The 12,744-nt window shown below is 69.0% G+C and overlaps 2 protein-coding genes across 3 annotated transcripts; both read right to left on the reverse strand.

Moving 5' to 3' along the window:
* Positions 1 to 49: 49 nt before the first annotated feature.
* Positions 50 to 5,339, reverse strand: UFC1 (ubiquitin-fold modifier conjugating enzyme 1). Of its 2 annotated transcripts, none has more exons than XM_068175010.1 (6): positions 5,171 to 5,339; positions 5,009 to 5,076; positions 3,152 to 3,215; positions 2,996 to 3,066; positions 1,830 to 1,920; positions 50 to 205 (listed from the first exon to the last, which is right to left on the reverse strand). In XM_068175010.1, the coding sequence occupies exons 1-6, from the start codon at positions 5,291 to 5,293 to the stop codon at positions 134 to 136; spliced, it is 489 nt and encodes a 162-aa protein (XP_068031111.1). In that variant the 5' UTR covers positions 5,294 to 5,339; the 3' UTR covers positions 50 to 133. The 2 variants fall into 2 exon arrangements, with proteins under 2 accessions (XP_068031111.1, XP_068031109.1); XM_068175008.1 differs by having other exon boundaries at positions 2,990 to 3,066; positions 5,171 to 5,331.
* A 1,677-nt stretch (positions 5,340 to 7,016) lies between these two features.
* Positions 7,017 to 8,836, reverse strand: LOC137463687 (apolipoprotein A-II-like). The gene is made up of 3 exons (XM_068175013.1): positions 8,616 to 8,836; positions 7,229 to 7,380; positions 7,017 to 7,077 (listed from the first exon to the last, which is right to left on the reverse strand). Exons 1-2 carry the CDS (start codon positions 8,819 to 8,821, stop codon positions 7,236 to 7,238), a joined length of 351 nt encoding a protein of 116 aa, XP_068031114.1. The 5' UTR covers positions 8,822 to 8,836; the 3' UTR covers positions 7,017 to 7,077; positions 7,229 to 7,235.
* Between the last annotated feature and the right edge of the window lie 3,908 nt (positions 8,837 to 12,744).

The raw sequence follows: 12,744 nt of genomic DNA on the forward strand, positions 1-12,744 counted from the left end.
TCAGTGTTTATTGGGGAGCAGCAGCGAAGCGGCGGGGAGGCGTGGCGGCAGCTGGCAGGGGAACGGGGGGGGGACCCCTGGAGGGAGGGGGACCCCCGAGGGGAGGGGACCCCCAAAGTCCCCCCCGCGTTGGTCACTTGTCCTTGTGCTGGATGAGGCCTTTGGAGATCAGGTCCGGGATCTCCACGGCCAGCCAGGGACCCAGCTGTGGGGACAGGGGTCACTGCCGTGGGGACACCCCCGCAGCGTGGCACACCCCCAAAACGTGTCACACCCCCCAAAAGGTGGCACACCCCCCCAAAGGTGGCACACCCCCCAAAAGGTGGCACACCCCTTGGTGTCACACCCCCCAAAAGGTGTCACCCCCCCAAAACGTGTCACGCCCCCTTGGTGTCACACCCCCCAAAAGGTGTCACAACCCCAAAAGGTGGCACACCCCCCCTTGGTGTCACCCCCCCCAAAAGGTGGCACACCCCCAAAAGGTGTCACCCCCCTTGGTGGCACACCGCCCCAAAAGGTGTCACCCCCCTTGGTGGTCACCCCCTCGGTGTCACACCCCCCAAAAGGTGTCACACCCCCCTCGGTGTCACCCCCACTCGGTGTCACACCTCCCAAAAGGTGTCACAACCCCAAAAGGTGTCACCCCCCTTGGTGTCACACCCCCTCGGTGTCACACCCCCAAAAGGTGTCACACCTCTGGAACGTGGCACACCCCCCAAAAGGTGTCACCCCCCCAAAACGTGTCACGCCCCCTTGGTGTCACACCCCCAAAAGGTGTCACACCCCCCCCAAAAGATGCCACACCCCCCCAAAAGGTGTCACACACCCAAAAGGTGTCACAACCCAAAAGGTGTCACACCCCCAAAAGGTGTCACCCCCCTTGGTGTCACAACCCCCAAAAGGTGTCACACCCCCCGCAACGTGGCACACCCCCCCAAAAGGTGGCACACCCCCAAAAGGTGGCACACCCCCCCAAAGATGCCACCCCCTCCTTGGTGTCACACCCCAAAAGGTGTCACCCCCCCCAAAAGATGTCACACCCCCCAAAAGGTGTCACCCCCCCTCGGTGTCACACCCCCAAAAGGTGTCACCCCCCCCTCGGTGTCACATCCCCAAAAGGTGTCACCCCACCTCGCTGTCACACCCCATGGGTGACCTCCCGGTGTCCCCCAATGTCCCCTGCCCCCCCAATGTCCCCTGTCCCCAATGTCCCCTGTCCCCAATGTCCCCTGTCCCCAATGTCCCCTGTCCCCCAATGTCCCTGTCCCCAATGTCCCTCTCCCCCCCAATGTCCCCTGTCCCCAATGTCCCCTGTCCCCAATGTCCCCTGTCCCCCCCAATGTCCCCTGTCCCCCCAATGTCCCCTGTCCCCAATGTCCCCTGTCCCCAATGTCCCCTGTCCCCAATGTCCCCTGTCCCCCCCAATGTCCCCTGTCCCCCCAATGTCCCCTGTCCCCCCAGTGTCCCCTGTCCCCCCAATGTCCCTGTCCCCCCAATGTCCCCTGTCCCCCCCAATGTCCCCTGTCCCCAATGTCCCTGTCCCCCAGTGTCCCCTGTCCCCCCGGTGTCCCCCAATGTCCCCTGTCCCCAATGTCCCCTGTCCCCCCTGGTGTCCCCCCTGTCCCCGGTGTCCCCCCTGTCCCCGGTGTCCCCCCTGTCCCCCGTCCCCCCCCGGTGTCCCCCCTGTCCCCCCCTGTCCCCGGTGTCCCCCTGTCCCCCCCGGTGTCCCCCGGTGTCCCCCCTGTCCCCGGTGTCCCCTGTCCCCCCCGGTGTCCCCCGGTGTCCCCCCTGTCCCCGGTGTCCCCCCTGTCCCCGGTGTCCCCGCTCACCCCCAGGGCCATCAGGTGTGCCAGCCCGAACTTGGGCACATTCCTGGCCCACAGCGGCTTGAAGTGGTCACTGAGGCAGATCTTACCCCCCCTGCGGGGCCAGCGGCCCGTCAGACCCCCCCCAGGGACCCCCAAAACCCCAGGGACCCCCAAAACCCCAGTGACCCCCCCAAACCTCCCCCAGGAACCCCAAAACACACCAAGCACCCCCAGGACCCCCCCCCAGGACCCCCAAAACCCACCAAGGACCCCCCAGGACCCCCAAAACCCTCCCAGGACCCCCCAAACCGCTTCCCAAGCCCAAAACCCACCAAGGACGCCCCCAGGACCCCCCAGGACTCCCCCAAACCCCCCAGGACCCCCCAAACCTCCCCCCAGGCCCCAAAACCCTCCCCAGGACCCCCCCAAACCTCCCCCAGGAACCCAAAAACCCCCCCAGGACCCCCCAGGACCCCCAAAACCCCCCCAGGACCCCCCCAGGACCACCCCAAACATCCTCTCAAGTCCCAAAACCCACCATGAACCCCCCCCAAATCCCCCAAACCTCCCCCAGGACCCCCAAAACCCCCCCAGGACCCCCCCAAACCTCCCCCAGTAACCCCAAAACCCACCAAGGACCCCCCAGGACCCCCCCCAAAACCCACCAAGGACCCCCCCAGGACCCCCAAAACCCCCCCAGGACCCCCCAAACCTCCCCCCGGACCCCCAAAACCCACCAAGGACCCCCAGGACCCCCCCAAACCTCCCCCTGGACCCCCAAAACCCACCAAGGACCCCCCAGGACCCCCCCAAACGTCCCCCAGGACCCCCAAAACCCCCCCAGGACCCCCCCCGGACCCCCCAACCCCCCCCAGGACCCCCCCAAACCTCCCCCAGGAACCCCAAAACCCACCAAGGACCCCCAGGACCCCCCAAACCTCCCCCTGGACCCCCAAAACCCACCAAGGACCCCCCCAGGACCCCCCCAGGTCCCCCAAAACCCTCCCAGGACCCCCCAAACCGCTTCCCAAGCCCCAAAACCTCCCCAGGACCCCCCAGGACCCCCCCAAACCTCCCCCAGGAACCCCAAAACCCACCAAGGACCCCCCAGGACCCCCCCCAGGACCCCCAAAACCCCCCCAAACCTCCCCCAGGACCCCCCAAACCGCCCCCAGCCCCACCGGTACATCTTGGCCGTTTTCCCGTCCAGCTCGGGGATGGCGATTTCGGGGGCGGTGCCCGGGTACGTCACCGGGATCTGGGGGGGTCGGGGTCGGGGGGGGTCAGCACCCCTTGGGACCCCCCCCCAAAACCCCCAAACCCCCCCGGAGCCCCCTCCTCACCTCGAACTCGATGCTGAACTCGTAGCGGAGCAGCTCATGGATGTACCAGCACCGGCCCGTCCAGCTGGGGGGCACCGGGGGCTTCAGGGACCCCCCGGGACCCCCAAAACACCGCAGAGCCCCCAAAATCCGCAGGGACCCCCAAACCTTTCAGTGACCCCACCCCAGGACCCCCAAAAACACCGCAGAGCCCCCCAAAATCCGCAGAGCCCCCCAAAACCTTCAGTGACCCCACCGCGGGACCCCCAAACACCGCAGAGCCCCCCAAAACCCTCAGGGACCCCCAAACCCTTCAGTGACCCCCTGGGACCCCCCAAAACACCGCAGGGCTCCCCAAAATCCGCAGAGGCCCCCCAAACCCTTCAGTGACCCCACCCCGGGACCCCCAAAACACCGCAGAGCCCCCCAAAATCCGCAGAGCCCCCCAAATCCCTCAGGGCTCCCCAAACCCTTCAGTGACCCCACCCCGGGACCCCCAAAACACCACAGGGCCCCCCAAAACCCTCAGGGGCTCCCCAAACCCTTCAGTGACCCCACCCTGGGACCCCCAAAACACCGCAGAGCCCCCAAAACCCTCAGGGATCCCCAAAACCCTTCAGTGACCCCACCCCGGGACCCCCAAAACACCGCAGAGCCCCCCAAATCTCCTCAGAGCCCCCCAAATCCCTCAGTGACCCCCCCCGGAACCCCCTCAAATCCCCTCAGAGCCCCCCAATTCCCTCAGGGACCCCCCCAAAATCCTTCAGACCCCCCCAAAATCCCTCAGAGCTCCCCAAATCCCTCAGTGACCCCCCCGGGACCCCCCCAAATCCCTCGGGACCCCCCCAAAACCCCTCAGAGCCCCCCAAATCTCCTCAGAGCCCCCCGAAATCCCTCAGTGCCCCCCCCGGGACCCCCCCAAAATCCCCTCAGACCCCCCCCAAAACCCCACAGAGCCCCCCAAACCCTTCAGTGACCCCCCCGGGACCCCCCCAAATCCCCTCAGAGCCCCCCCAAATCCCTCAGTGACCCCCCCGGAACCCCCCAAAATCCCTCGGGGTCCCCCAAATCCCCCCGGGACCCCCCCCAAATCCCCTCAGAGACCCCCCAAACCCTTCAGTGACCCCCCCGGGACCCCCCAAATCCTCTCAGACCGACCGGGACCCCCCCTCCCCCAATCCCCGGGCCCCCCCTCAAATCCCGGCCCCCCCGGTGCTGGGAACAGCCCCCCCCCCCCCCACCCCGGTCACCGGAGCAGCCCCGGGGGGTGTGACAACCCTGGGGGTCCCGGTGTGACCGGGGGGGTCCCGGTGTGCCGGTCCCGGGGCTCCCGGTGAGATCGGGGGGGTCCCGGTTGGGAAGTCACGGGGGTCCCGGTGTGACCGGGGGGTCAAGGGGGTTCCGGTATAACCGGGGGGGGTCCCGGTGTGCCGGTCGCGGGGCCCCCGGTGTGACCGGGGGCAGTCCTGGGGGTTCCGGTGTGACCGGGGGGGGTCAATGGGGTCCCGGTGTGACCGGGGGGTCCCGATGGGGCAGTCCCGGGGGTCCCGGTGTGACCGGGGGGTCCCGATGGGGCAGTCCCGGGGGTCCCGGTGTGACCGGGGGGGTCCCGATGGGCAGTCCCGGGGGTCCCGGTGTGACCGGGGGGTCCCGATGGGGCAGTCCTGGGGGTCCCGGTGTGCCGGTCCCGGGGCTCCCGGTGTGAACGGGGGGGTCCCGGTGTGCCAGTCCCGGGGTCCCGGTGCGAACCGGGGGGGGTCAAGGGAGTCCCGATGTGACGGGGGGTCCCGGTGTGCCAATCCAGCGGGTCCCGGTGTGACCGGGGGGGGGGTCCCGGTGTGCCGGTCCCGGGGGTCCCGGAGCCCCCTCCCCCCTTACCGGGTGCCCTCGGGGTTGGACTCCAGGCGGAACCAGTCGGTGTCGGCGCGTTTGTTGTTCTCCACGTACTGCGGGAACACCGGCGGGGTCACCGGGAGGGGGTCACCGGGAGGGGGTCACCGGTACCGGGAAAGGGACACCGGGCGGGCGCCACGGACGCACCTGGATGAGCGCCCGGTACTCCTCCCGCAGCCGCTCGGCCCAGCCCTCGCGGTCCCGCGGCCCCGCCGGTGCCCGCAGCAGCGGCAGCTCCGCCACCGCCCGCCGCGCCGCCGCGTCCGCCATGGCCGGGCCCCCGCCATGCCGCCCCGCCGGAAGTGACGTAGCGCCGCCACACGGCGCCGCGCCGCCATCTTCTCTACGGGCGTGGCGGGCGCGGTGACGTCGCCGCCGCCATCTTGGGTGAGGGCACGCCCGGCGCGTGAGGCCGCCGCGCCGCCGCCATCTTTAGTGCTGGCAGCGGGGAGAGGGGGAGGTGGGCGGGGCTCGGCTGGGGGGCGGCACCCGCACCTCAGGGACCGCCCCCAACTCAGGGACCGCCCCCACCTCAGGGACCCCCCCTCAGGGACCCCCCCCCACCTCAGGGACCCCCCCCACTCAGGGACCCCCCCCACACCTCAGGGACCCCCCCACTCAGGGACCCCCCCCCCAGGGACCGCCCCCCCCCCCAGGGACCCCCCCCTCAGGGACCCCCCCACCTCAGGGACCGCCCCCTTCCCCGGGGACCCCCCCCACACCTCAGGGACCCCCCGCCAACACAGAGACCCCCCAACTCAGGGACCGCCCCCTCCCCAGGGACCGCCCCCAACTCAGGGACCCGCCCCCTCCTCAGGGACCCCCCCCCCCTAACTAAGGGACCCCCCCCCCACCTCAGGGACCGCCCCCTCCTCAGGGACCCCCCCCCACCTCAGGGGCCGCCCCCTCCCCAGGGACCGCCCCCTCCCCAGGGACCGCCCCCAACTCAGGGACCCCCCCCCAACACAGGGACCCCCCCAACTCAGGGACCGCCCCCTCCCCAGGGACCCCCCCCAACTCAGGACCCCCCCACCTCAGGGACCCCCCCTAACTAAGGGACCCCCCCTCAGGGACCGCCCCCTCCCCAGGGACCGCCCCCAACTCAGGGACCGCCCCCCACTCAGGGACCCCCCCCCAACACAGAGACCCCCCAACTCAGGGACCGCCCCCTCCCCAGGGACCCCCCCCCTCAGGGACCCCCCCACCTCAGGGACCCCCCCCCGAAGGGACCGCCCCCTCCCCGGGGACCCCCCCCCACCTCAGGGACCGCCCCCTCCCCAGGGACCGCCCCCACCTCAGGGACCCCCCCTCAGGGACCCCCCCCCACCTCAGGGACCCCCCCCTCCCTCGGACCCCCCCACAGGCCCAGGGACCCCCCTCAAAATCCCAGAGACCCCCCCCCCCGCCACCACCCCGGCAGATCCAGGGACCCCCCCCCACAGCAACAGCGACCCCCCTCAAAACCCCAGGGACCCCGCCCCCAGCCCAAATGACATCCACACCCCTGGGACCCCACTGACCCCCCCCCCAGCCCCAGGGACCCCCACCCCAATTCCAAGGACATGGGGGGGGGGTTCAGGGTTTATTTGGAGGTCTGGGATGGGCGCGGGGCTCCGGGCTGGGGTGGGGGCCGGGGTGGGGGTCTCAGGGGGGGCTCGGGGCTGTTTTGGGGTCCATGGGGGGGGGTCTCGGGGCTGTTTTGGGTCCATGGGGGGGGGTCTCAGGGCTGTTTTGGGGGCTAGGGTGGGGTCTTGGGGTCTGGGGGCTGTTTTGGGGTCCATGGGGGGGGTCTCGGGGCTGTTTTGGGGTCCATGGGGGGGGTCTCGGGGCGGTTTTGGGGTCCATGGGGGGGGTCTCAGGGCTGTTTTGGGGTCCGTGGGAGGGGTCTCAGGGCTGTTTTGGGATCTGTGTGGGGGTCTCAGGGGGTCTCAGGGCTGCGTCTGGGCCCATCCTGGGGGTCTCGGGGCTCAGTCCAGGTCCACGTGGAGCCCCCCGGGGGTCTCAGGGGGTTTCAGGTGTCTCAGGGGGTCCCGGGGCTGTCCCCCCGGGGGTCTCAGGGGGTCTCGGTGGTCGCGGGGCTGTCCCCCGGGGGTCTCGGGGGTCTCAGGGGGTCTCGGGGGTCTCGGGGCTGTCCCCCGGGGTCTCGGGGGTCTCGGGGGGTCGCGGGGCTGTCCCCCGCGGGTCTCAGGGGGTCTCGGGGGTCTCGGGGGTCTCAGGGGGTCTCGGGGGTCGCGGGGCTGTCCCCCTGCCCCTCGGGCCGGCCCAGGCGCAGCAGGGACGAGAAGAGCCCCAGCACGTTGTTGTGCAGCTCGCGGGCCAGCGGCTCCAGCTGCTTGTTAGCCCGCTCCAGGTACAGCCTGCGGGACACGGCGCTCATCGCGGGCTGGGGAGGGGTCCCGAGCAGGGGAGGGGTCCCGGGAGGGAGTGGAGGGGTCTGGGGAGGGGTCCAGGGGAGGGAGGGGAGGGGTCCCGGGGTGGGGAGGGGTCCCGGGGGAGAGGGGAGGGGTCCCGGGGTGGGGAGGGGTCCTGGAGAGGGGTCCCGGGGTGGGGGAAGGGTCCCGGGGAAGGAGGGGAGGGGTCCCGGGGAGGTGGGGAGGGGTCCCGGGAAGGAGGGGAGGGGTCCCGGGGTGGGGAGGGGTCCTGGGGAGGAGGGGAGGGGTCCCGGTGTGGGGAGGGGTCCCGGGGGAGAGCGGAGGGGTCCCGGGGTGGGGAGGGGTCCTGGGGAGGAGGGGAGGGGTCCCGGGAAGGAGGGGAGGGGTCCCGGGGTGGGGAGGGGTCCCGGGAAGGTGGGGAGGGGTCCCGGGGTGAGGAGGGGTCCCGGGGAGGTGGGGAGGGGTCTCGGGGTGGGGAGGGGTCCTGGGGAGAGCGGAGGGATCCCGGGGTGGGGAAGGGTCCCGGGGAGGAGGGGAGGGGTCCCGGGGTGGGAAGGGTCCCGGGGGAGAGCGGAGGGGTCCCGGGGTGGGGAGGGGTCCCGGGGTGGGGAAGGGTCCCGGGGAGGAGGGGAGGGGTCTCGGGGTGGGGAGGGGTCCTGGGGGAGAGCGGAGGGATCCCGGGGTGGGGAAGGGTCCCGGGGAGGAGGGGAGGGGTCCCGGGTGGGGAAGGGTCCCGGGGGAGAGCGGAGGGGTCCCGGGGTGGGGAGGGGTCCTGGGGAGGAGGGGAGGGGTCCCGGGGAGGAGGAGAGGGGTTCCGGGGTGGGGAGGGGTCCTGGAGAGGGGTCCCGGGGTGGGGAAGGGTCCCGGGGAGGAGGGGAGGGGTCCCGGGGTGGGGAGGGGTCCTGGAGAGGGGTCCCGGGGTGGGGAAGGGTCCCGGGGTGGGGAAGGGTCCTGGGGAGGAGGGGAGGGGTCTCGGGGTGGGGAGGGGTCCTGGGGGAGAGCGGAGGGATCCCGGGGTGGGAAGGGTCCCGGGGAGGAGGGGAGGGGTCCCGGGGTGGGGAGGGGTCCCGGGAGGAGGGGAGGGGTCCCGGGCAGGAGGGGAGGGGTCCCGGGGTGGGGAGGGGTCCCGGGCAGGAGGGGAGGGGTCCCGGGGTGGGGAGGGGTCCCGGGGAGGTGGGGAGGGGTCCCGGGGAGGTGGGGAGGGGTCCCGCCGCCCGTACTCGGCCTGGCTGCGCAGCTCCTCGGGCCGCAGCTGCGGCGGCAGCTCGCGGGCCACCAGCTCGGACAGGCTCTGCAGGTGGCGACTCAGGAAATCCGCGCTGGCCACCGGCTCCGAGCCCTCGCTCGCCGCCTCCCGCCGGACCAGCGCGGCCCCGAGGCGGCCGGCGGCGAGCAGGAACAGCAGCGTGGCCAGCGGGAGCCTCATGGCTGCGGGGACACCGCGGGGGCGTTGGGGGACGGCTGGCACGCGTGTCCCCGCAGGGGCTACCAACGCCGCAGGGGCTACCAACCCCATCGAAACTTCCAGCCCCACAGGGGCTACCAACCCCGCAGGGGCTACCAACCCCATAGAAACTTCCAGCCCCATAGAAACTTCCAGCCCCTCAGGGGCTACCAACCCCATAGAAACTTCCAGCCCCACAGGGGCTATCAACCCCATAGAAACTTCCAGCCCCATAGAAACTTCCAACCCCTCAGGGCTACCAACCCCATAGAAACTTCCAGCCCCACAGGGGCTACCAACCCCGCAGGGGCTTCCAACCCCACAGGGGCTACCAACCCCATAGAAACTTCCAGCCCCACAGGGCTACCAACCCCACCGCATTCCTGCCCCACAGAGACTTCCAACCCCATAGAAACTTCCAGCCCCATAGAAACTTCCAACCCCGCAGGGGCTACCAACCCCACCCCGTTCCTGGCCCACAGAGACTTCCAACCCCATAGAAACTTCCAACCCCATCCCATTCCAACCCCACTGCATTCCTGCCCCACAGAAACTTCCAACCCCATCAAAACTTCCAACCCCATCCCATTCCAACCCCATAGAAACTTCCAACCCCATAGAAACTTCCAACCCCATCCCATTCCAACCCCATCCCATTCCAACCCCATAGAAACTTCCAACCCTACCCATTCTACCCCACAGAGACTTCCAATCCCACGGAAACGTCCAACCCCACAGAAATTTCCAGCCCCATCCCATTTCTGCCCCACAGACGCTTCCAACCCCACCCCATCCCATTCCAACCCTATAGAAACTTCCAGCCCCATAGAAACTTCCAACCCCATCGAAACTTCCAGCCCCATCCCATTCCTGCCCCATCGAATCTTCCAACCCCTTCCCATTCCTGCCCCGTAGAAACTTCCAGCCCATAGAAACTTCCAACCCCATCCATTCCAACCCCACTGCATTCCTGCCCCACAGAGACTTCCAACCCCATCAAAACTTCCAACCCCATCGAAATTTCCAACCCCACCCCGTTCCTGCCCCACAGAGACTTCCAACCCCATCCCATTCCAACCCCATCCCATTCCTGCCCCACAGAGACTTCCAACCCCATCGAAACTTCCTACCCCCATCTCATTCCTGCCCCATAGAAACTTCCAGCCCCATAGAAACTTCCAACCCCATAGAAACTTCCAGTCCCATAGAAACTTCCAACCCCATCCCATTCCTGCCCCATAGAAACTTCCAGCTCCATTCCCACCCCACAGCCCCTCCCCAGCCCCACATCCCGGTGTCCTCACCCAGCCCCACACTCTGCTCCCCCCTTATCCCACCCCAAAACCACCCCCAGCCCCATATCCCTTCCCAATCCCGGCCCCAAATTCCAATCCTGACCCCACACCCCAATCCCTTCCCCGCTCCCCCAATCCCAGCCTCAAATCCCAATCCCAATCCCCGATCCCAAATCCCAATCCTGACCCCAAATCCCTGCCCCAAATCCCAATCCCAGCCCCAAATCCCAATCCCAGCCCCAAATCCCGATCCCAAATCCAATCCTGACCCCAAATCCCAATCCCAGTCCCAAATCCCAGCCCGAAATCCCAGCCCGAAATCCCAATCCTGACCCCAAATCCCTGCCCCAAATCCCAATCCTGACCCCAAATCCCTGCCCCAAATCCCGATCCCAGCCCCAAATCCCATCCCCATCCCCAAATCCCAATCCCATCCCCAAATCCCGATCCCAAATCCCAATCCTGACCCCAAATCCCAATCCCAGCCCCAAATCCCGATCCCAAATCCCGATCCCAGCCCCAAATGCCAATGCCAGCCCCAAATCCCGATCCCAGCCCCAAATCCCAATCCCAGTCCCAAATCCGATCCCAAATGCCAATCCTGACCCCAAATCCCAATCCCAGTCCCAAATCCCGATCCCAAATCCCGATCCCAGCCCCAAATCCCGATCCCAGCCCCAAATCCCGATCCAAATCCCAATCCTGACCCCAAATCCCGATCCCAAATCCCAATCCTGACCCCAAATCCCGATCCCAGCCCCAAATCCCGATCCCAAATGCCCATCCCACACCCCAGTCAGTCCCACAGCCCTGTTCCCCCTCCCTGTCCCCGCTCACTGGCCAGGTGCCGCTGCAGCTTTGGGGTCCCCCTGCCCCAGCCCCGTTTTTATCCGATCCCGCCCCCCCGGGCAAACACGGCGGGGCCGAGGGGCAGCGCGGGGGGGCCCCGTGTCCCCTCCCCTGTCCCCTCCCCTGTCCCCCCCTGTCCCCTCTGTGTCCCCCCGTGTCCCCTCCCCTGTCCCCTCCGTGTCCCCTCCCCTGTCCCCTCTGTGTCCCCTCCCCTGTCCCCTCTGTGTCCCCCCGTGTCCCCCTCCCCTGTCCCCTCCGTGTCCCCTCCCCTGTCCCCTCTGTGTCCCCCCGTGTCCCCTCCCCTGTCCCCTCCGTGTCCCCTCCCCTGTCCCCTCTGTGTCCCCCCGTGTCCCCTCCCCTGTCCCCTCTGTGTCCCCTCCCCTGTCCCCTCTGTGTCCCCCCGTGTCCCCTCTGTGTCCCCTCTATGTCCCCCCCGTGTCCCCTCTGTGTCCCCTCTGTGTCCCCTCCTCTGTCCCTTCTTTGTCCCCCCCATGTCCCCCCGTGTCCCCTCCCCTTGTCCCCCCCGTGTCCCCTCTCTTGTCCTCCCAATGTCCCCCCCATGTCCCCCCCCGTCCCTCCCAATGTCCCCCCCGTGTCCCCCCGTGTCCCCTCCCCTTGTCCCCTCCCCTTGTCCCCTCTGTGTCCCCCCATTTCCCCCCCAATGTCCCCTCTGTGTCCCCTCTGTGTCCCCCCCATGTCCCCCCATGTCCCTCCCAATGTCCCCTCCATGTCCCCCCCATGTCCCCCCAATGTCCCCCCAATGTCCCCCCTGTGTCCCCCCAATGTCCCCCCTGTGTCCCCCATGTCCCCCCGTGTCCCCCCATGTCCCTCCATGTCCCTCCCAATGTCCCCCCATGTCCCCCCATGTCCCTCCCAATGTCCCCTCCATGTCCCCCCGTGTCCCCTCCCCTTGTCCCCTCCCCTTGTCCCCTCTGTGTCCCCCCCATTTCCCCCCCAATGTCCCCTCTGTGTCCCCTCTGTGTCCCCCCCATGTCCCCCCCATGTCCCTCCCAATGTCCCCTCCATGTCCCCCCATGTCCCCCCAATGTCCCCCCAATGTCCCCCCTGTGTCCCCCCAATGTCCCCCCTGTGTCCCCCCATGTCCCCCCGTGTCCCCCCATGTCCCTCCATGTCCCTCCCAATGTCCCCCCATGTCCCCCATGTCCCTCCCAATGTCCCCTCCATGTCCCCCCGTGTCCCCTCCCCTTGTCCCCTCCCCTTGTCCCCTCTGTGTCACCCCATTTCCCCCCAATGTCCCCCCGTGTCCCCCCTGTGTCCCCCCATGTCCCTCCATGTCCCTCCCAATGTCCCCCCGTGTCCCCATCATGTCCCCCCATGTCCCCCCATGTCCCTCCCAATGTCCCCTCTGTGTCCCCTCCATGTCCCCCCCATTTCCCCCCCAATGTCCCCCCCATTTCCCCCCCCATGTCCCCCCATGTCCCCCCATGTCCCCCCGTGTCCCCCCATGTCCCCCTGTGTCCCCCCAATGTCCCCCCCGTGTCCCCCCATGTCCCTCCCAATGTCCCCCCATGTCCCCCTGTGTCCCCCCCAATGTCCCCCCCATGTCCCCCCATGTCCTCCCAATGTCCCCCCATGTCCCCCCTCTTGTCCCCCCATGTCCCCCCATGTCCCCTCCATGTCCCCCCAATGTCCCCCCATGTCCCCCCATGTCCCCCCATGTCCCCCCATGTCCCCTCCATGTCCCCCCATGTCCCCCCTCTTGTCCCCCCATGTCCCCCCGTGTCCCCCCGTGTCCCCACG

Source organism: Anomalospiza imberbis, chromosome 29 (assembly GCF_031753505.1).
Source record: "Anomalospiza imberbis isolate Cuckoo-Finch-1a 21T00152 chromosome 29, ASM3175350v1, whole genome shotgun sequence".
NCBI classification, from domain to species: domain Eukaryota; kingdom Metazoa; phylum Chordata; class Aves; order Passeriformes; family Viduidae; genus Anomalospiza; species Anomalospiza imberbis.

Excerpts from the sequence above, each read along its gene's own strand:
- UFC1 (XM_068175008.1), bottom strand. The coding sequence starts at position 5,293 with ATGGCGGACGCGGCGGCGCGGCGGGCGGTGGCGGAGCTGCCGCTGCTG. Across the intron at positions 5,077-5,170 it reads AGTACCGGGCGCTCATCCAG|TACGTGGAGAACAACAAACG; the intron begins GTGCGTCCGTGG and ends GTGTTCCCGCAG. Across the intron at positions 1,921-2,989 it reads AAAACGGCCAAGATGTACCG|GGGGGGTAAGATCTGCCTCA; the intron begins GTGGGGCTGGGG and ends CTGGCCCCGCAG.
- LOC137463687 (XM_068175013.1), bottom strand. The coding sequence starts at position 8,821 with ATGAGGCTCCCGCTGGCCACGCTGCTGTTCCTGCTCGCCGCCGGCCGC. Across the intron at positions 7,381-8,615 it reads GAGCTGCGCAGCCAGGCCGA|GCTGTACCTGGAGCGGGCTA; the intron begins GTACGGGCGGCG and ends CGTGTCCCGCAG.